The sequence below is a fragment of the Vicia villosa genome, unplaced genomic scaffold (genome assembly GCF_029867415.1).
Source record: "Vicia villosa cultivar HV-30 ecotype Madison, WI unplaced genomic scaffold, Vvil1.0 ctg.000048F_1_1, whole genome shotgun sequence".
Lineage (NCBI taxonomy): Eukaryota > Viridiplantae > Streptophyta > Magnoliopsida > Fabales > Fabaceae > Vicia > Vicia villosa.
This window is the reverse complement of record NW_026704980.1, coordinates 1,521,673-1,544,646: the sequence shown is the minus strand read 5'-3', so window position 1 is coordinate 1,544,646 and position 22,974 is coordinate 1,521,673. Positions and strand designations below refer to the sequence as shown.

The 22,974-nt window shown below is 32.3% G+C and overlaps 2 protein-coding genes across 2 annotated transcripts; one reads left to right on the top strand and one right to left on the bottom strand.

Moving 5' to 3' along the window:
- The first annotated feature begins 6,523 nt into the window (after positions 1–6,523).
- On the top strand, positions 6,524–10,613 carry LOC131623052 (probable choline kinase 2). The gene is made up of 9 exons (XM_058894078.1): positions 6,524–6,631; positions 6,761–6,816; positions 7,086–7,449; positions 8,450–8,571; positions 8,657–8,852; positions 9,095–9,212; positions 9,317–9,364; positions 9,706–9,806; positions 10,294–10,613. The coding sequence occupies exons 3-9, from the start codon at positions 7,096–7,098 to the stop codon at positions 10,384–10,386; spliced, it is 1,032 nt and encodes a 343-aa protein (XP_058750061.1). The 5' UTR covers positions 6,524–6,631; positions 6,761–6,816; positions 7,086–7,095; the 3' UTR covers positions 10,387–10,613.
- Positions 10,614–13,590: 2,977 nt separating this feature from the next.
- On the bottom strand, positions 13,591–17,439 carry LOC131623006 (uncharacterized). The gene is made up of 10 exons (XM_058894006.1): positions 17,295–17,439; positions 17,153–17,214; positions 16,022–16,141; positions 15,830–15,929; positions 15,620–15,700; positions 15,163–15,212; positions 14,764–14,914; positions 14,620–14,676; positions 14,158–14,279; positions 13,591–13,907 (listed from the first exon to the last, which is right to left on the bottom strand). Exons 1-10 carry the CDS (start codon positions 17,367–17,369, stop codon positions 13,700–13,702), a joined length of 1,026 nt encoding a protein of 341 aa, XP_058749989.1. The 5' UTR covers positions 17,370–17,439; the 3' UTR covers positions 13,591–13,699.
- Between the last annotated feature and the right edge of the window lie 5,535 nt (positions 17,440–22,974).

Genomic DNA, 22,974 nt, shown 5'->3' with positions numbered 1-22,974 from the left:
GATCAATATTCTTAGTTTTGATGATAACAATGTATATGAATTTTGTATGAGATAATGTGGTACTCTAATTCTATGCAATTTCCATTTCAGGAATTATATAAAGAGTATGCACAAAATCAGCGCAAGAAGCACTGACTCAGAAGGTTCAGCATGCAACATCAGAACATGGTCTGGCAAGACATCAGAAGATGGTCAAGCAGAATCAGAACATGGTCTATGGAAGCATCAGAAGGACTTGAGATCAGAAGCAGAAGCATTGAAGTTCTCATGGTATCACGCTAAGAAGCACTTCAAGGTCAGAAGACAAGAAGATGCTCTGCACCAAGCTGTTTGACTCTGATGATATTCAAACGTTGTTTACACAAACATCAAATCAGAAGCAAGTACTAGCTGGCAGGCTACGCAGGCTGACAAAAGGAACGTTAGTAGCTATTAAAGGCAACGTCAGTAGACACAGCGAAAGCAAGGCTCGAGGTAGTTGACAAAAGAGTGAAACATTAAATGCAATGCTGTACGGATCACGCAAAGCATTAAATGCTCCCAACGGTCATCTTCTCAAACGCCTATAAATTGAAGTTCTGATGAGAAGCAAGGTTACGAACTTTGAATACAACACTTGCGCAAATATACAGAAACGCTGTCAAATTCAAAAAGCTCTCAAACTTCATCTTCAACCTCACTACATTGCTGTTGTAATATATTAGTGAGATTAAGCTTAAACTTAAGAGAAAATCACAGTTGTGATAATAGCTTTATAAGAAGCATTGTAAATCTTAAACGAATTTGTTTACATTAAGTTGTAAGAACTAGAGTGATCAGGTTGTTGATCAGTATACTCTAGAAAGTCTTAGAGGATATCTAAGCAGTTTGTTCCTAGAGTGATCAGGTTGTGATCAGTATACTCTAGAAGACTTAGAAGTTGTCTAAGTGGAAAACCATTGTAATCTTGTGTGATTAGTGGATTAAATCCTCAGGTGAGGTAAATCACTCCATGGGGTGGACTGGAGTAGTTTAGTTAACAACGAACCAGGATAAAAATCATTGTGCAAATAGTTTTTATCTTACAAGTTTTAAAGCTACACTTATTCAAACCCCCTTTCTAAGTGTTTTTCTATCCTTCATATGCATTATGGCTGATAACCAAGAATGATTGAGGCATTACAGAGTTTCACAATATGTATCAATTCCAAGGGAAAGAGCCTGACCCTCGTAAGCACTGGTCGATTTTATTTCATTTGATGCGGAGGCGTCAACTTATGGGGCTCATCCATCTTCGCCTTTATCTTTATGGAGGACACAAGTGTCACCTCCTGATTCTTAGGAAGCCTAGGCACCCTGTACACCTCTAGCACCCAAGGGGATTAGAGGAGGCTCATACGACTTATCGTTTCTGTCTTTATATTCGGACCATGCTGCCAGACATGTGTGAGAGGGACAGGTAAAGTTCATTTGTATTTATTCTTTGAAACACATGTGTTATAATATTTAATATTTCCAACGATGATTTTTTCTGGAGGATCTTGATGCTTTAAAATGCATCAACCATGGTCTGAACATTGTGAGTCTACTATAGCCTGCTGACCAATGGTTTCAAGATGTGATGCATCTATTTGGGCTACGAGACTTATGTAGGACTGGGTATTCTAAAATTAACCATGGTATTCTATGCATGTTCGTTGAGAGGTGATGTTCAGAAACATCATCTTTTCATATTACACATGGTGACATATCCATCACACTGAATGATATCTCATGTCTGCTGCATCTTCCGATCAGAGGAAGACTGTTAGACCAAAATAATATTATCAAAGATGAGGTAATGGGTTAATGGTGACATATCCCTGAAGAAGATAGAGGACATATGAGGGTGTCATGCTAGGTTTTGATTCATGGATAGGTTGTATGCACAGTAGTTGATAACAACAAAAGAGGTCGCTGGTGATAATGAGCAGGTTATGCAACATACATCATACGCATCAAGAGCATACCTGTCTACTTGGTTGACGCGTCCATTTTTGTGGACAAAAGTGCGTATTTCATGGATGTGGTTTACCTCAAATACTTTGCTTACTTGGAGAAGATTCATGAATACAACTGGGGGCCACTTGTTTGGTCTACATGTACTCTAATTTTGTCGAAGGTTGTATGTGGAAGATCAAACAGATGGTAGCTAGTAGCACGGTGTTGACAATAATATATGTGTATCATTTATTATTTCATAACATTTGTGCTACGCCATTACTAATAATTCATATGCACCATTTTTTGGCATGGATTCTCCAACACTTCCCACATATATCTGATTGTTCATATGTTGGTACCTACATTGAGGATATACCCTGTTCTTGTGCATTCACCCTGCTCAGAGAGAATCAAGCGACGAAGCCTTTCAAAGTGTATCTTGACTGCATGGTAGCATATGATATACACTTTCGGACATACGTAGATCACCGCATATGTGTCTCTTGGATGACGTAACCTTCTACTCTAGATGGTTGGTTTATGGATCACGTCTGATGTATTCACATATACTTGAGCGCGTCATGCGCTAATTCAGGTATATGTAGTTTGTTCCCAAAGACCCTCCCATTATGCTCCTCCTCCTACTATGATCCGCAGAGATGTAAATGACATGTATGATGATTACCTTAATCATCTGGTACCTGATGAGCAAGAGGTACCCGAGCTCACAGCGACTAGAGCTGTGTATATAGTACTACGTCCAGTGGTATTTTAGAGTGTCACATCCTTATATGACACTGGATTCTCTGAGAGATTCATCTAGGCCAAATCACCAAGAGATACTAGGGGAGGAGCAGACCAGGGCAAAACATGATGTTGATGTGTTGTTTAGATGTCGACGTATCATGGATCTTGCACAAACGGGTATAGACATGAGAGTCTTTCTGGAAGGCTCTGATGGAAGAGACATTGTGGATGCCATCATTACTGAGGCACGAACGACACTACACTACAAGGGGCAACGCAAAAACAGAGGGTCCTACATATGCAGTAGTATATTTGTATTAAAAACAGTATTATTGTTTGTAATTTAGTTTGACTTTATCATGGATTCTATTTTTATTCATATATAAATGACATTTTCATATCATTAGATAAGTGTATGATTTAACTTATATAAAATTTATTATGATAATATAGGTATAATACATGGTCTATTACATCAGTGTATCTTTAAAACAAAGTATAAAATTACTGCTAGGGTGATTATGGAAGCGCATCTCCATATTCCGTCTATACTCTATAGTGAATACAAAGTTGCATGTCCAAATCAATTCATCTCAAAATAAGTGTGTCTCAATTAGGAATACATGATGTGCGTATAGGATAAATATGGAAGTGTATTTCCTTTCCCAACTAAATTTTAAGAAAAAAAGGGAGTAAGTCTCACTTAAAAACGTATTTTAGTGTAAAATGATACGTCTGAAAATACACTTTCAAATTCTCAAAAGTATTTTTAAATTTCCATCTCCGCCACTTAGAGTAAGAGAAATAATCCCCTAATATTATATACCTAAATACTACACATTGAGATGATTTTACTAATGGCCTAAGTTGTCCCCACATATAAATTTAGTAAACGGTCCCTTTAGTTAAGGAATGTCTAATGTATCAAACTGATATCTATTTATGTTGTCAATTTAATCATCAATTATGTTTTTAATCATTTTAGGTGCGTAACATTATTGACAAAGGAGTCATTCTTGACATATTCTTACAATTTCAATACATTTAACTATTTAAGTAACCATAGTGATAGCGTCAAATGCATTTAAGAATAAAAAAGACAGGATAAAAAAACAACTTATGTTGGAAATTCTTTCATTTTTCGTGATTTCTTTTTTCTTTTTTTCAGAAATCAAGTTAACTAATATCATTTTCGTGATTGTTTATTTATTTATAAACAATCTTATTTTTATTAATATTGTTAATGAAAATAAAAATAGAAATAAAAGATCAACCAATGTCATGGGATGCTAAGTTGAAGAATCATGAATCCAAGAGTTTGGAGATGGGCATATTGGTTGAGTGGTTGGTGCAAGTAGTAATACATCGTAATCCTAGGTAACAAAAATAACCTTAAACTTAAAACTTGTCTGAGCAAGTTCAGATTACACAAATGGAAGGAGAATAATAGTACCACATAATGTGTGAGATTTGAAAAAACAAAAGTTACCTAGTTAGACGAAAACGACATGGCGTTTAGGATTGGTAAAAAGAATAACAATTATGATGCATTCTTATGCATTATTGCTTCACATGCAATTCCATAAAGTGTGGGATCTTTAACATGTACTATCAAATTTCACCAAAATGTATTTATTCACATGAATCACATGCATTTTTAGGCATATGTTTGGACTATTCAAAATTAATTGTTCTAAACCAAGCAATTGGACTCGAATGGTAAATGAGCTATTGCTAAGGACGAAATTCGGGAAATACCGGGTTCGATTTCTGGTGGGAACAATACTTGACCAGTGCAATGACCTCTCGGCATGAACTTTGAATTATAGAATCCTTTTCCCCTAGGAACCAATGTGCATAAAGCACAAAAATATGATCGGAAGAGGACCGAAACCACTAGATATTAACAGACTGGATATTGATGATAAAAACTTGTGCAAAATTGATTTAAACATATTTAATTATTCGAGTATAATTGATTATACTTTTGAAAATTGATTTTAAGTAAATTTAAATTTTGTAGTTTTTGAATCTAAATGAGATTTTTATAGTGAAATTTGATGTTCTAACATTTGCATAAATTTATTCAAATATAAAATCACTTTACTTTCAAATCATAATCAATTTTATAAAATTAGTTTACCCTAAATCAGTTTTCTTCACCTTAAACTAATTTAAATTAGTTTGTATATAGGTACTATTGAATTTGGATTCACAAGCATTGATATTTAATTCTTATGCATTGTAAATTCTTATATTATCAAATTAATGTAAAATAATTAATATTTAATGTAGTCAACAAAATATATAAATAACCATTTCACTTATTAAGTATATATTAAAAAAAAATACTATCAATATAAAATTTATCATTTTATTTAAACACCTGAGTCGAAAAATTAGCAGTCAATCTTTAAATAATTTAAAATATTAAAATATTTTGAAGGGTTTTATTTTTCTTTAATTATTTATTAAGTCAAGAAACAAAAAAGAATAATTTGAATCAAATTTATAGTATTTATATTCTCAAAATTATAATTATAATAATCAATTACTAATAAATAGGTTCTATTAATAAAGTTTCGACACATCAGAAATTAGAAAAACTATTTTCAACTCCAAAATTGAATCTCTACCAAAATAGAGCCCACACAAGATTCTTCCACCCTACAAATTATACAAAACCACATGGTGTGGGAACCACCACCATTTTAATTTATTTAAACATACACATAAATTAAAAGGTAAAAATAAAAAATATTTATTAGTATTATTATTATTAAAACAATTAGGTGATACATATTTGTTTATACGCTTAAATAGTTTAAATTTATAATAATTATGACCATACATTAAAATTTAATTTGCACATACAGATAATTAAAGACAGATTCAGAAGAAACAAGTCGGTTTCACATCCCTCTCCCATATATATTAATATTATATTAAATTTATATTATAATAATAATAAGGGTCATCTTAACGAGTGCTCCAAGGGCACTGGTTAAACATTCTAAATTAAGAAAATATTTTAATTCAATGCATTGAATACACCTGATCTTCTTTAAAAAAGTTAATTATTTATATTTTCAATGCATTTATACATATATTTTAGGTAAAACATATTTTTTTATATTATTAAGCAATGCTCAACTTACCTTTTTAATCTCTTAACCAATACCCCTGAGACACTTGTTAGCATTACCCTAATAATAATAATAATAATATTAATTATTATTAATATTAATGTTAATATTTTTTTAATGTAATATCAATCTAAAACAATTTTAAAATAATACTCCATTAATTCTCATCGTTTAAATATGTTATAATATTATTTTAAAAAACATATATACAAATATATAAATAGTGTAAAATGATTAAATATAAATGTAATATTATTTTTTATTTTTCTAAAAATATTATTAAAATTTATAAATATCTATAACGTATTTACAAATAAATGTTGCCGTAAAAATTAAACTTCAATACAATTTTCATTCATTTAATTCAATTAATATATCCATTTCAATTATATGAATTGATTTTTTTATATTGTTTATTTTTGTTGACGATATTATCTAATTAAATTATTTAAAAAAATAATTTTTTAAATAGTTTTATAAAATATAAAAAAATATATTATATGGTCCATGGATAGAAATTTACATCTACTTATTATAATTAATGCACATAATTAAACGATTATTAAGATAATAATAATAATAATACAAATATTCGTGGTTCATAGGTTTTTTTTATTGGTGTTGTTTGACAAAAAAGATTGCTTCTTTGCCAGCTTTCTACTTTTTCTTTGACTTGTTCATTCATTCACAATATTATAAAGACCATATCTGTCGGTATCTCTTTCTGCCATACTCTCCCAATACTTCTTGCATTGACTCTCTCTATCTCTTACTAGGTCTCTTCTCAAATCTCAAATCTACTATTTTATTTATTTATTAATCATTACTTAATTATGAGTTTTTTTAATAATTATTTTATGATGATGCCATTCTAATGCATATTTTTAATGTATTCTTCATTGCAGTTGTTTGTTTTTTCTCTCCAAGACTTCAACTTTCATATCTCTGATTTGCTTCAAAGGTGAGCTTTTTTTCCTTCACTTAATCTCACATAAAAATTTAAACTTTTTGTATTTTTCTTCAAAAGGGTTCTTTTTAAACCTTTTGAATATAAATTCTATCAATTTTTTGATGTAAAAATTTGAGCTTTACTAAGGAAAATCATAAGATAATCAATTATGATGATATTTTCTCAATTGGGTTATCAAGATTTTCTGATTTTACTTTGTTTATGTTGTTGCATGTAAAATCATAACAAATCAATTTCCCTTGTTTTTATTCCACATGCAGAAAGTGATTGATGGCTTTGAAAACCTTTGAATTGTTGAAAGGATGTGAAACTCATGAAGAGATAATGAAAGTTCTTGCAGCTGTGGCTGTGGATTTAGGGGATGTAATTGATGATGTGAGTGTTGTGGAGGTCAATCCCTTAAAGGGTGCAATGACAAATGAGGTTTTTGAGGTCAATTGGCCGACGAAAAGTGACGGTCATCTTCGAAGGGTTTTGGTTCGATTATACGGTGAAGGTGTCGAGGTTTTCTTCGATAGGGATGATGAAATTCAAACCTTTGAGTGTATGTCGAAGAATGGACAAGGTCCGCGCCTTCTTAGCCGATTCACTACCGGTCGGGTTGAAGAGTTCATTCATGCCCGGGTATGTCATTAGCATCATTTTAAATCTTGTTAAAAGAGATGTTAACATTTAGATTTATCGATCTACTCGAATGAGATTACCTTTGATTAGAGGGTATATGTTGCAGTAAAACAAAAAGCTTGTGTTCTTATGATAATCTATTAGTTCTAATAGCAAAGGGGTATTCGAATCTAGTACCTCTGGTTAAGAGGGAAGAGATCTCTTACCATCTGATCATGATCATGAATTCCTGCAATGATTACTTTGGAATGGTTTTTGTAATTTATAAGTCACTCAAATCTTTCTTTTCCCTTTTGCTTTATCATTTTAGTCCAAAAAGCTTTTCTTTGGTTCTTCCATATACTTAATAATATTCTATCTCTTTAACTTTGGAGGAATGGAAGATTAGCATTTTCTTTTAGTGACACTTTACATTATTTTAAGAAGCATCTTTGAGATATTAAATTGAATGGATGATATTTGTTAGAAATAAAAGTCATCAAGAAAAATAATTTAAAAAAAGTGCTTAGTTTTGAAGGGCATCTTGGAAATATTTAAGCATAGATGTATATGTAGCATAGCTTGGTATGACATCATAGAGGTTGATATTTCATATAAATTATTAGAAAGAGACAAAAAAAATAGGTCCTACAAATATTATAATTTATTTTTTGTCTCTATATCAAAGCATGATAGTTGTAACTTGTAAGTGACATGAGAAAATCCAAGTTCATGTTCCTTTTCATAAAGTCAAACTTGTGGAAAATTGAAGATTATGAATTTTGACAAACCGATGAGTGCTATGAAGCGCTGACGCAGACACAAACACTGGACATTGAACATGACACGAATACGCCGACACTAATAATAATTTGAGAAAATAGAATAATTGAATGTAATTACATGTGTCAGTGTCGTGTTTGTGTCAGACACCAGACATGTTATCAATCTGAAATTCGGTGCCACATAAGATGACCATGTATATAACATGTTCTTTTTCTTCCTGTTTTTGGATATTTAGACACTTTCAGCTGCCGACCTCCGCGACCCTGAAATATCTGCGTTGATAGCATCTAAGATGAAGGAGTTTCACAATCTTCATATGCCTGGTGCAAAAAAGGCTCAGATTTGGCAGAGAATGAGGTATTAGTAATAAAGATCATGCTAATCTTCAACAAAAAAAATTCTTTACTGTACAGAATTATTTATGCTTTTTATATTTTACTAGGAAATGGCTTAATCATGCTAAAAGTTTATGCTCCCAAAAGGATATCAAATTGTTTGGCTTGGACAATCTAGATGCTGAGTTAAGTTCGCTGAGGGATTTGTTATCAGATGGATATCAAGAGATTGGTTTTTGTCACAATGATCTGCAATACGGTAACATCATGATGGATGAAGAAACTAGATCAATTACTTTAATTGTAAGTTATCTCGCTTAATTGTGCGGTCATACCATTAGTAATGTAACAAATTCGATCAGAACTTCACAACTTCACAGTTAAGCGTTCTTGGACAAGAATAGTACTAACTAAGAATTTAGGGTTAGCAGAAAGTCCTTGTGTCGTGTTGCACTTACACGTCTTCAACCATTTTCCTTCTGCTTACGATTTTTCATCCGTCATATCATTTTTATAAACTTACTTTTCTTCCTGTAATGATATAGGACTATGAGTACTCGAGTTACAATCCTGTTGCATATGACTTTGCAAATCATTTCTGTGAAATGGCGGCAGATTACCATACTGACACCCCTCATGTTCTTGACTATACTAAATATCCTGGTAAAGGAATTGCTGATACATTTTACAGGCTCTAAAAAATTTTTGTATTAGAATTTGAAATCTCTAAATATTTCTGAGACATCAATTCGTTTATGGTGCACCAGATCTCGAGGAACGTCGAAGATTTATTTATACATACCTTAGTTCTGACGGTTAGTCCATTTCATAACAAATTTACTTTGATAGAATAGAACATTTGATTTCTACATTCTCAAACGACTAAACCTTTTGTTTTTGTATATTTTGGTTAATTTTATGTGATATTGAACTTTGTATCAACGACACCTCTGAAAAAAGGCTGTCGGTGTCCGACACCGACACAACAATGACACTTGTGATTATTGTCAATTTATTCATTTGTTTTTTCAAATTATTACTGGTATCAACGTGTCGGTGCTTCATATCGGAGACGGTTGTAAAATGGACATTAATGTCACTAAAAATAATATATAAGCTGATTATTTTTAGTTGCTTATACTAAACTCGTTGACAGGGGAAAAACCAAGTGAAGATGAAGTGGAGCAGTTAGTGAATGTTGTAGAGAAGTACACTCTTGCAAACCATCTATTTTGGGGCTTATGGGGACTTATTTCAGTAAGTGATTTTTCTTAATTTTTATGGTTGCTCTAAAATTATAAAAGCATGGGTTCCATCACAAACTCCAGACACAATAGGAACACGGACACATCTATAACTATAAAGCATGGATACCAACACAGACACCGGACACAAACATGACACAAACACGTCATAAAGCACAAACATGACACAAACAGGACACAGACACATCATAAAGCATGGACTTCAACACAGACACGACACAGACACATCTAAAACTAAAACTATAAAGCATGGACTCCAACGCAGACACTGGACACAATAGGGACACAATCACCAGATACAATAGGGACACAAACACATCTAAAACTATAAAGCATGGACTCCAACACAGACACCCGGCACAACATAGACACCTGACACAACACAGACACATTAGTACTTTTAATATAAAAACATACAATGCGAACACCTTACTTCTGTCTGACAAAGCCAAAATATTGTGTTGTTTTGTGTGTTGCAGAGTTATGTGAATACAATTGATTTTGATTACAAGGAGTACTCAAGGCAAAGGTTTCAGCAGTACTGGTTAAAGAAAGCTATTTTGTTGACATGATTGATTCTTATGTGTTGTTTATTAGCTTAGTCTATTAAATGATATCAATAGGCATGATATGATATGTAGTTAATATGTACATAATATATATAACTTAAAATGTGTGATGAATTTTTTTTACTATCTTTACTAAAATCAATAATATTTGTAAGGGATATGTTCCTGCCGGTTTGTTTTTTTTTTAAATTTTTTAAAGTGTCATAGTGAAATGTAAAAACTCTTTTATATGTATTGTTTGAATTATGCAAATCCTATATAGAGGGAGTTTGATAATATTGCATGTAAAATGACTCTTTCATAGTGCCTTTCTGAAACTGTTATGTAACTGTGTCATCTTTTTTAATAGCAACAATGAGTGCCTCTCTCAATCGCTGAATTTTCTCAGAGTGGGTTAATCAAGCACATACTCGGCAAATATTTAGAGTAGTGAAATATCTGTAAGGGTGTAAAACAACTAATAAGAAATTAATAAATGACATGTAAATCTATTTCCTGAAATAGACAGTTGCATTCAGACATATGTCTCGTCTTCCATTTACTATCTTCAACTAATTTGGAGTACATGTAAATCAAACAAGTTGCCTCAATTGAATTCTTGAATTCACTCAAAGTTCGTGAAGTGTTTAACGTAGACAACTTCGACACTTGTCACACTTTTGTCCACCAATATGCATGTGCCAACCAAAATTGGGAAGTATGTCTTCAATTCACATTGTATTTGATATATAACTTATGCATCATCACTTGCGTCATTTAAAGTTTCATTCAAGTTGTCAATATATTTTTCCTTTAGGAAAAAAAAATCCGGCATGACATTCTATAGATCTTCCATCTCTTTTTAGTTCTCACCCAGATCAACTTTTAACTATCACCATTAGGTCGAGTGACTCATAGTTCTCACCCAGATCAACTTTTAACTATCACCATTAGGTCGAGTGACTCAGATATATGAATAATAGAGTAATCCAACAATCTTCTTATGATCGAAAGATGGAGAAGACACGATACGTCCTTAAGGACGGTACTCATCTCACAAATGAGAAAATGAAATGATGATGTCCTTGCTTGTCTCAACAAATGCAGACAAAAAACCATTGTCAATATAACCATATCATGTCCTACAAAAGTGTTTCATTCGAGATAACTCTCATACTTCTTGAAATCAAAGTTCATCTAGCTAGGGCAACTTTGTTATCTTCCTAGCATGGTTTATACAATTCAATATTCATGGTACTGCAAAAATAAGTACATCAACGTCATACAATATAATTTGTATAAAACAAATGTTTAAAAGTAATTAAACTTATATGTTGCATATCCTTCTCACACGTGTCCAGTAGTATGGTATGCTAAATAGACACGTGTCTAGTAGTATGGTATGCTAAATAGGAAGCAGTGTTAGGTCATCTGGACCTCCATGAAAACCACTCGGTGCGGCAGCATAAAATTTGACTACATGATATGGATCATGCATACTATGTATAACAACATCGTGAGTATGAACAGGAACATCAGATGCTTTCTCATGAGTTAGAGATACATGACCACGAAAAGACCATCCCTCAACAACCTGAGATAATTCTCTAGTAACTTATAATGATTTGGCTCTCTTCCTATGCACTGAAGCATGTTAAGACAGTCGACCATGTTTGTAGCTTGGTTCTTCGTCAACTATTTTTTTTACAATCACACAAGACAAGACATATCATTAGAAAATAGAAATAACAAACAAAATGACAAAGAGAATAACAAGGATAACATTCGAATTTGTTATCCATATTCGAGTTTGGATTTTAGAATTCAAATTTTCAAAGGGGTGAATACGTATTTTGAAATATGAATTCTTTTGCATCAGTGAGAAACTCCATCACACATCCTGCAACTCAAATGCAAAAGAAAATTCAATTGAAAGATATAACTTAATGTAGAGTAGTTTATATTGGATTTATTTTAATGAAGTTAAACTAGAATTATTTAAGGAATTAAATTGCATGCATCAAAAGTGGAAAAAAAATTATAAGAATGAAAAATTTACCAATGTGAGAGATGAAGTTGCTTGTCTTGAATGAAAAAAAAAAGTAGAAGTTGATGTATGTGCTTGATTTGAATGAACACGAGTAGATATTTAAAAAAAAAATCAAAAAATTGTTGGAATTGAATTTCAAAGAGATTTGTCCGTGTTCTTGAGAGAAGTTGTTTTCTTTTTTATCTCAAATGTAAGGGAATGGAGAAAGAAAGATTGAGTTTGTAGTATTATAGTGCTTTCAAATTTCAAACTCCAAAAGTTGTGAAATTGATACTTTCAAATTTGAATTAATAGAGATCAAGTTTAATTGATTTAGTTTGGTTTAGACAATGAGTTCTATTTTTGGTGTAGACTATGACACTCTCTTTCAAACGTTTTTAAAATCGTAGCTAATTAGAATGTAAACATTTTTGTTTAGTTTAAAAATACTCACAAGCATAGAATAAACATAACTAATTGCATAATAACTCATCTAAAATGATAGCAAACAACCTAAAAGTCTGCCATTGTACAAAATTGATTCTATAATAACTCAAATGCAATTAAATTACACATCAAATGACTTATCAACATTGTTGTAAACATAAAGATATTGAATTACTATTATTTGGCACCCGTGTGACACTCATACAAACATCTGAAACAGCGAACCAGATTAAAAAACTACAAACACACATAACCAGTGCTATTTTAATCTTTGAATCAAACACTTTATATTCTAAAACTACTCCAAACTGAACTACAAAATCCCCCGACCTTTAGAGTGTGTTTGGATGAGGTAATTGGAAATTTTAAGGGAATTTAAAATTCAAAGCAATTCAAATGATTCAATTGAAATCCATTCATTTTAAATTATTTTGTTTGGATGAAGTATTAAGGTAATTCATTGTTAGATTTTTTGGTTCATTTTTTATAAAATATAAATTTTTTGGACCAAATTAAAAAATTGAAAAGTAGGGACCAAATTTGAATTTTTAAAAATTTGAAGGACCAAAATGTAAATTTTAAAAATTATCAAGGACCAATTTGCAATTTTTAAAAAAATTTTGGGGTCAATTTTATAATTTTGGAAAATATGAGGACCAATTTGTAAAATTTGAAGAAATAATAATAACAAACACATTCTATGGAACATGAGAGGAATTTCAAATTCTTTGATTTTTGGTGTCATTTCAAAATGATTAAATTTAACTTAGATGAAATACTCCATAAATTTCCATCATTTTAACAATTCTTCATTTTTGTATCCAAACAATGAATTAGGATACAAGTATAGTATAATACCTATCAAGAAAGAGATGCTAAGGATCGAAGACTATCGATGACAGAGTTGATCGCAGCATGAGAACCATTTGTAGCATTAAATGAAAGATGCTTAGGAGCTTCAGCTCTATCAAAATAAAATCCACCTGATACCAACTTCTCCTTTGGTTGTAACGCCAACCAGATAACTGTGTCTGCTCCTTCTTCGCTTGTTCTAAGCTTCCCCGCAAGCCTGTAATTAATTCAGTCAGTATATAACCATTTTAGGATTCAAGACTATTGACATCGTCCAGGAAGAGTTGGTAAATCGTAACATGATTCTCGTCTAAGAAAAGAATTCGAGTTCAATTCCTAGAATCGAATACCAATCAATTCGATCATTAGATGCTTTCAGTCCATGAATGGTTTTAATCTCGGAAACTTTATAGTAATTATAATGAATAGATTTTCTTGGATGATGTAAGAACACAAGCATTACTTACGATTTTGAGAAGCTTGGTAAGCTTTTTGCCACACCAGGAGTGTCAGCCCAACCTGGATGCATCGAGTAAAATCCTATCCCTTTGTTCTTATATGTCTCGCCCCAATTTTCTGTTAGCGCAACCTGCCATTTCAAATTATCATAAAGCTTGCATAAACAGGATGTATTTACTCGTCTGTGTATGTTGACAACATTTGTCACTATAATGGCGTTGATTATCGGTATTGCTAAGATAAAACGTCTTTGTCACCATTTTGGTTAATGCGATTGTTTAGTTAAACAATATGAGAGAAAAAAGTGTATCAACTATTGAGTTGTAACAACTATTGAGTAACCACTGAGAGTGTGTTTTTCTCAAGGTCTAAGGTTCGAATCCTGCTAGTGGGTGGAGGGATTGGTTCTCTTGGATTAGTCGGTCGCAAGACAGGAAACCAAGCTTCAAAAGAAAAACTAATTGACTGACCTGAACGCGCTTATTTCGAGCATACTGTTCCGTCCCATTAAAGTTGCTTTCGGAGTACTGGTAAAAAAAACCAGAATAAATTATACTGCAATCCTATAAATGATTGAGTATTCTGAAATGTTCATAACACAATTGGTTACCTACCTGTAGATCTTTGGTCAATGGAGTACTATACATTCCACCAGACGAAACCGTAATGACCCGTGCATCAGGGGAAGCTTTCTCTAACAGTGGTACCATCAATTCAGTCATTGCGTAAGTTCCTAATACATTGATAGCAAAGCTCAACTCAAACCTGGAATGGAAAAAGTAAAATTAAAAGCAGTTTTTGTGAAACAGTGGATATAGCATAGCAATATTTGAACAACCAATCTTGTTTTGTGATAAACAGTTTAAGTATAAAGTGCTGTCGAATAGCAGCTACAGCGTTCTAGTGTAGATGAATTTGAAAAAGACAGCAGATCAATGACCAATAATACAGTTAGAGTTGGCGGAAGAATTGAAGAATTGTTTCCACATTCAACAACAACAAAAAAGACTCACCCCTCTGATGTGGTCACTCGATTTTGCTCAAGCACACCAGCATTGTTAACCTTGATGCAAAAAATTGTTCTATATTAGATTTAATTCAAAAGAATAAATTGGCTAAAATTATCATATGAGAAGTTAAACTTATGCATCACAAAAAAGATATATAAGTTGTAATTTATTGAAATAAAACCGTATCCTCTAGCATTCTATAGATATCCCCTAAATTATTTTTTTCGTGAAATTCTTTGTACCATCGACACCTTTGATAAAAAGTTTGACAGTGTCCGAGTCGCTGTCGGACACCAGCACTTATAATTATGTTTAATTTATTCATTTTTTTAAACTATTACCGGTATCAACGTGTCAGTGTCTGGTGTCTGTGCCTCATAGGTGAAATTACCAGCAAATTCAACTATGCATTGAGGTATTATATTATCTCACCAATATAGCAATATGATTGAGAATTTACCAACACATGTAGTGGCACATTCTTTTTGGAAAACCTGGAAGCAAATGACTTGATATCCGAGACAGATGACAAATCACAAATCTACAAGAAAAATTGGCAAGTCATGAACAATCAGAATAACATTTACTATTTCCAAATCAACTCAATTGTGAGAAGTGTCATAAAGCTTATGCTCAATACACAATAGGAGAAAAACAAAAAAGGACATACCTCCAAATGTACATTTTGATTGCCAGTTTTAGTCTGAATTTGAGAAAGAGCAGCCTCTCCTCTCTCCTTATTACGACATACAAGATAGACGTTTGCACCACTGGCAAAAATCAATAAACATATATTGGCATATAACTTCCGTTATGAAAAAAACAAAAGTCCAGAAACAAACATCAGATGAAAGATCAAAACCGCTGCGCAAGACCCTCGGCTGTTGCATAACCAATTCCAGAGTTTGCTCCTGTAACTATGCAATTCTTCCCTGGTATTTGTGTTTCCATTTCTTCTGGTTTGAAATTCTTAGAATGCTCACTGTAAAAGTTAAGAGAAGTTAACATAAGCTACCAATTTAGCCATATCACTAAACATTGTGATGGCCCCTACTTAATTTACGGTTGGAGAACCTCTGGCCAGGACCGACTCAAAATTGTTGGTGATTTTAGTATCATCAATGTATTTTGGCAGTAATGTGATTTACTATAGGCCGATGCAATCATGCGTTAAGTTTGAAACGAGTTAGGGTAGTGCGGAGTGCACGCTCGTAGAGCCAAACGTGCAATTGAATACGAATAATAGAAACGGGGTTCCAAGGGGCGGAGCCCCTGGCGGGGTGCGGGGCAGCGCCCCATCGGGGTCCAAGGGGCAGAGCCCCTGGCTGTGGTTAGAAATTTAATTGAATAGTTGTACCCTTTCCCAACCGACATAACCGATTTTTCCGAACAGGTGTGTCATTTCGGATACGAAAAATAATACTTCCTCTCTACTTTCCTGATCTGTTTTCTATTGTCAGAAACAGATTGCTCTTCGAGAATTATCCCCACAAAGATTTCGTGAACCCAGGCAAGAATAGGGTCGAAATACTTTGTTCGGAAAGTGTACGAACACGATTCTTCGAAGTTATCCAGGATTATCATACCTATTTTCTAACAAAATTTTCCAAAGTCCTCTGTAAATTAATCACAGTTTAACCATGACACAACAAATAAATAAAGATTTTATTTAATTACAACAATTATTTTATAAGTCCTTATTTAGTCACGGTTTAACTGTGACAAATTTTAGGCTCTATGCGGTATCCTGGCCGCACCTCCTCAAAGATGACAATCACTATTTAGGTCATATCACTAGCCAATGTGATATCTCCAATAATTCTAAATTGATATTTTGTCCTTAGAATAAAATGAATTAATATTACGCCTGATATAAGAAATTCAAGGATTTTGAACCTAATATTCATAATTATGAATTATCATGACAGACATTATACTTACATATATATGTTATATGAACTAGTTAGTTATTTGAAAAGAAAAAGAAACTTACAGAAAAGCAGGTTTGGTGAAATTGAGGTAACCGTAAACACCAAAAGCAGATTGTCTCCATGTCTGATGAAACAGAAACAGCTAAAGATCAAAGAAATTGGGTTACAGTAAATGAAAAATAGAAAGAAGAAAAAAACGAATACCTTGAGAAGAAACATTGTGAGAGTTGGAATTGTAATGCAGAATTGAAACTGAAACTCAAATTGCAATTGCAGCATGCTCCGTATGTTATGGCCTTATGGGTACTACTTGACGTGTGCATATCGAAAGAACCGCACTTTTCAATCACGTGCGTTGCAGGTGTGGAAATTGTACTATAGGCAACGTAGCAGCTATTAACACCACTCCTTTGTTTTTTTTTTCATGACTTTTCTAAGATTTTTTGTTGGGTTAAACTCTTACTTTTACACGGAATGGAATGCGATAGAAACTCATTTCATCTAATATTATTATTTTAGCTAAATTTTTATTCCACTTAAATTAAATTGGAATGTATCCGATGAAATGGAATAAATAAGTAACACAATTATAAATTTATTCTTCGAATTTTCAATTTCATTAACCATATTATATTCACATCATTTCTATAAATATACATCAACTTCATACTTGATTCAATCTCCCTGAAAAAATGGATACAAAAATCTTGAAGGGAGTTGAATAGGCCTATTTCAATTAGATAATTTTAAAAATATTTTAGGTTTCATAAAATAAAATTAGAGATTTTAAAATACGCAGAAGCAACTTACAATATGAAGAGAGCTTAAAAGCTTCTCAATGATTTAATTTAATGGGAATACTACGAGATATTACTAAAGACATGATTCTTTCTAATGCAAATCAATTACAAGATAACCAAAATCACTTCAAACAAAACGATTTAAAAACTTTATATAAAAATTCATTCAAAACATAATTGGATTTGTGATGATCCAATAGGTTTGATGCATCATAGACATAAGCTTACACATTAAAACATTATAAGCAAGATCTAACCTAAATGACATATAAATGATACAATCATACAATAGTTATAGTAATGAATACAAAAAATTAAAGGAGAGAAGAGAAGAAAGAAAGACACTCATAGATATATAGTGGACCATTTTCGTCCTCGCTATGCCTACACCACAATTCAATGGTGTTGAAACCATCAAAAAATAATCATGATCTTCCACTATTTCATAAGTTTGATACAAGCATTTTGATTATCATGAAATATCTCACGATAATTCCTCTGTTGATGCATATATGAAACCGCTAACAAAAAACAAGATCCTCAATGATCTTGATCCAATAACTATGCTATCCACAATAACCTAATCCAAGTCTTCATATGTGGTAATCCACCTTTATCCCACTGAATTCTTGTCTGAGCGATTAAATTAGCCAACCGTTCAATTGGACAACTCCCAATTTCGTATACGAACAGTCTTTACACGACTTCACCAAAGTTGGATAACTCCCAACTCTGTTTTACGAACCATCGGTATTTGACTTTGCCAAAGTCTTCCATGGAGTATAGTGAAACTTTTTTTCTCTATAGATAATACAACATCCAAATTGCATTCAAGAAGTGATTCCTGCACCTATTACAAATAACAAACTTCACACAAAAATGTTAAATACCCTAATGTACCACTAGTCTCCCTCATACACTCATTCTTTAGAGATAATGGTCCACAACACTGGATTAGGACTAAGGTGAAAATGATGAATAGTTTCAAAGGAATCTCTCTCTCTCTCACACACACACACAAAATAATTCATAAGATATCAAAAGATATTGGTAAGTGAAGAACACACACAAAGGTTCTCTCAAGTTTCTGCATAAAATGGGTCTTGGTTCTTGATGCTTATCATGAGTTTGATCAAAATTAAATCTTTACAAGATTGATCAACTCACTCTCTCTGATTTTTCTCAATAACAAATTAGACAAAACAAATTGTAACAAAAAAGAGATGCAATCTAGCATGAATTACACTCAAGAAATTGTTCACGGTAATTTCCTCAAGGTCTTCTCTGGTCACCACTTGATCTCCCATGGCTGATCAAGCTACAAAAAGAAACAAGAGAAAACATACTCTAATTTCACATGATGAAATCATAATCACGAAGGATTAGCTAGTGTTAAACCTAGAACAAAATAAAAGTTTGCAAGCAACAAACTTGTCAGATAAAACCATGGAATCCACTAGAAAGAGAAAATGATTGAATTTTATTATGATGAAAGATGACCTTAGCAGCCACACCTAAAAGTATTTAAGTACATTAAAGAAACTCTAATAGGATTTTAATCCAAAATAGAAATAAAAGAAACCCTAATAGAATTTTAATCCAAAACAAAAATAAAATAAAAATTACAAAATTATTAAAATGTTGTTTTTGGGCCTGAAACAAACTCTGATGGCTTAAAAAAAGTATAATAATACTCATTCTGATATCATACACCAAACTTGCATAAATCCCGCCGAACCTTTTCGATGCGCCACTTCTTCTTCGATACACGTAATTAGCCTTTCTACACCAGACACCTAAATATTTTCCAAGCAATTGTGTTTCACGAAAGCCATACCTAGAAGTCAATTTATGTCAAATAGGCGCAAAAGTGTTTGTAGAGATTTTTTTTTTTATAAACTCACTTGCTGACAAAACAAAAGGAAAAATTGATTAACAATATCAAGCACAAACTGCATTTGAACCTCTATAGCTTGACCAAACAATAATAGATCATTTGCAAACATCAAGTGAGATATGAGAGGGCCATTTCTACCCGCCTTCATAATTTTTGAAAAATCCTTGCTCCACACTATGAGAAATAAGATGAGGCAATTCATCCATACAAACAATAAAGAGGTACAGATAATTTCAATAAGGTTGCGAGAATTAAACCTCTCCACAAATTTACCACACCTGTTAGGAGAAGCAGGAGCTCCTCCTTTTTTTTCCAAAGAATTTGCGATATCATTAAAATCTCCTGCAATTAACCACACACTCTACATAGAAGTTGCAATAATCCTCAAATCACACCATAAACCTATTATACTCTCTTCACGTGGACTAATATATACTGCCGAAAAAAATAATCATTACCACTTGGAAACACACCTTTCACAAGTGGATATATTGTTTTTTTTTTCTAAATTAAGCTCATACTAACATCACCTTTTCTTCAAGCAACCATGATACCTCACGCATAACCTCTAACAAAAGTGCAATTCCAACCATCAAAACCCGATAATTGAAAAGTATTATTGAGTTTATTAGGATCACATATGGTTCCTGTTATCACAAGGATACTAGGATGATATATATCCACACACTGTTTACAAGTAGAATAAAATCTTGAACTCGCTGCCCCACGACAATTCCATATAAGAATACTATTATATTGACTAATCATAACAAACAATTAATCAATAAGCATTGAACCTTTTTGTTGCCTATGGTTAGATATATTCAAAGTCTTTTGAACCATTTCCATGCTAGAATCTTCCATAATTGAAACACCTTTGTTATGGGCATCTAAAATTCTTCTTTCTCCAAACCCTTTTGGTCCCTACCTATCTTAATATTGTTCAACAAGTTTGCATGTTTCAAGTTGGCATTAGGGGGTCTAAGGATATTAGAAACCTCAATATGATCCTGGTCATTATTTGCTTGAACTAAGTCAAATTCCTCTATTTATGAACCATCATTATTAAGTAGATTAAATGTTTGTAGAGCTATGACCTAATCTATTGTCTTGTGTGTTTCATTATTAGGAGCATGAGTAGAATTTTTGAAATGACTAGCAATGAATGTTGCCATATTATTGATGTGATGGGGTTCCACAAGTTTGTCACCAACTGACATAGAAGTATTCCATTGTTGCCATTTAATGTTAATAAGTTATACCTTAGAATGATCTTTTTTGTCATTAGCTTTTTTTATACGATTCTGTATGGAAAATTTGCACTCTTCCTAAAAGGCTCATTGATAATCTTCCGTTTTATGTTCTCGTGTGGTGCATTCTCTCTCTATAGATTATGCGTGATCTTTTGCGAGATATTCTCCCATATTATTTGCTCCTCCTCCAAATTCTCAACTTCCTAATTTGGGATATCTTTATTCAAAATAGCAAATCTTGATCCCATTGATTTTGCTCCAACATTAATTACCACCGAAACATTCATCTGACTATCATGCACCACCGTCAAATCATTCTACTTATTTTTCCTTGGAGGTCTTTGTTTACTGACAACCGACCAAGGACCCTCTTGTACCTTACTACCACCTTGAATACCATTGGACTCCACATTCGTTTCTCCCTCTTGGAAACTTCTTCCTCCCTAGCTACTTTCTCTCCACAACCTTCTATATAGTGACCAAACTTCCCATAGTTGAGACATAACAAATGTATCCTTCATATTCCACCTATGCACAATCTCACATACTTGTCGTTCTTGAAGAAAAAAGAGTTCTTGTCCACTTTCTCTATTCTACCAATTTTGTTACCAATGAATGTAAGAACTTTTGCATCATAATACTCATTTGATAACGTTGAAAATATCACATAAACCGCCACCTTCTTAATTTATCATTATCCAACATTAAAATTAAGGCTCCATTCTCTAACACTGAGATCATGATCATATATTAACCTAGGGTATTCCATTAAAACATAATATTTATCATCTTTATCGAAAAAAGTCACAAGAAAATAGTCGTTACTCAGATGTATAATATTGATGATATCATTCCTCCCCCACATCTATTTCAAACGAGTTTCCAAGACGTTATATTTAATCTTCCTACCAAGAAGTTTAATAATAACTCCCGATTTCCATAGTTTGACAATTCTTTCCTCTTATTTGCCCGAAAGTGTGAAAGTTGGACAAGCATATTGACTCATCTTCCTTTCCTCTAGAAGTAGATATTTTTTCTCATCATCCCTTAAGAGATTCTCTATTTCTTCATCAGTCAAAATAATAATCATATTATCATTATTCTGCTCGTCCCCATTAAAATTCTCCATCATTGAATCCTTATAGAACTTTTTGGGTACATGAATATTTTTTGATCATTCTTATTCATTGCAGTTGCATCGTCATACACCAAATTCATGCTCAAGCCTAGTTTAAATTTTTGATCATCGCCTTTGACTTTTTTAGAGTTGCACTCCAAAAGATCTTGTTATATCATACGAGATTCCGTGTTTTTCGAGCACAAACCCTAGTGGAGAATTTCCAACCACGCAAATCCTTGGAGAATAGTTAGTTGGTATAAAGTTGTAGGACTTTCACTCTTTTTATTTAGCCTATTTTTTAATAGATATGTATATATAGGTCGACTTATAAGATTTCATAAACTTTTTTAATAACCTAAATATGACCTATTTAATTAGATAAGCTTTTAAAAAAATAAATTTAATATTTTTATTAAATATATTAAGTTTAATCAGACGTTAATAACCCGAACCATAGACTTGTAAACTTGTCTGACCTATTCTAATCTCTAAAGACGAAGTTACAAACAATTTAACCTTGTACATGTTTAATTATTGAAAGTTTCATAATTATAAATTGAAACTAATTTTAGTTCTTTCAAATTTTAAAATTTAATACAAAACTAATTTTAATTTTTAAAAATTTCAAAAAGTGAAAACTACTCCGAGCATAGGCTAATATTGCTTATTAGATTGACATTGTAAACTGAATTGCAACTCATCGAACAATAAACAAAAGAATATTTTTGTATTTAAAAATTACGTACAAACTACGAATGGAAAAATAAATACATTTTTTTAATATATGCAGTCTTAACTAAAAGTTTGTGAGTCA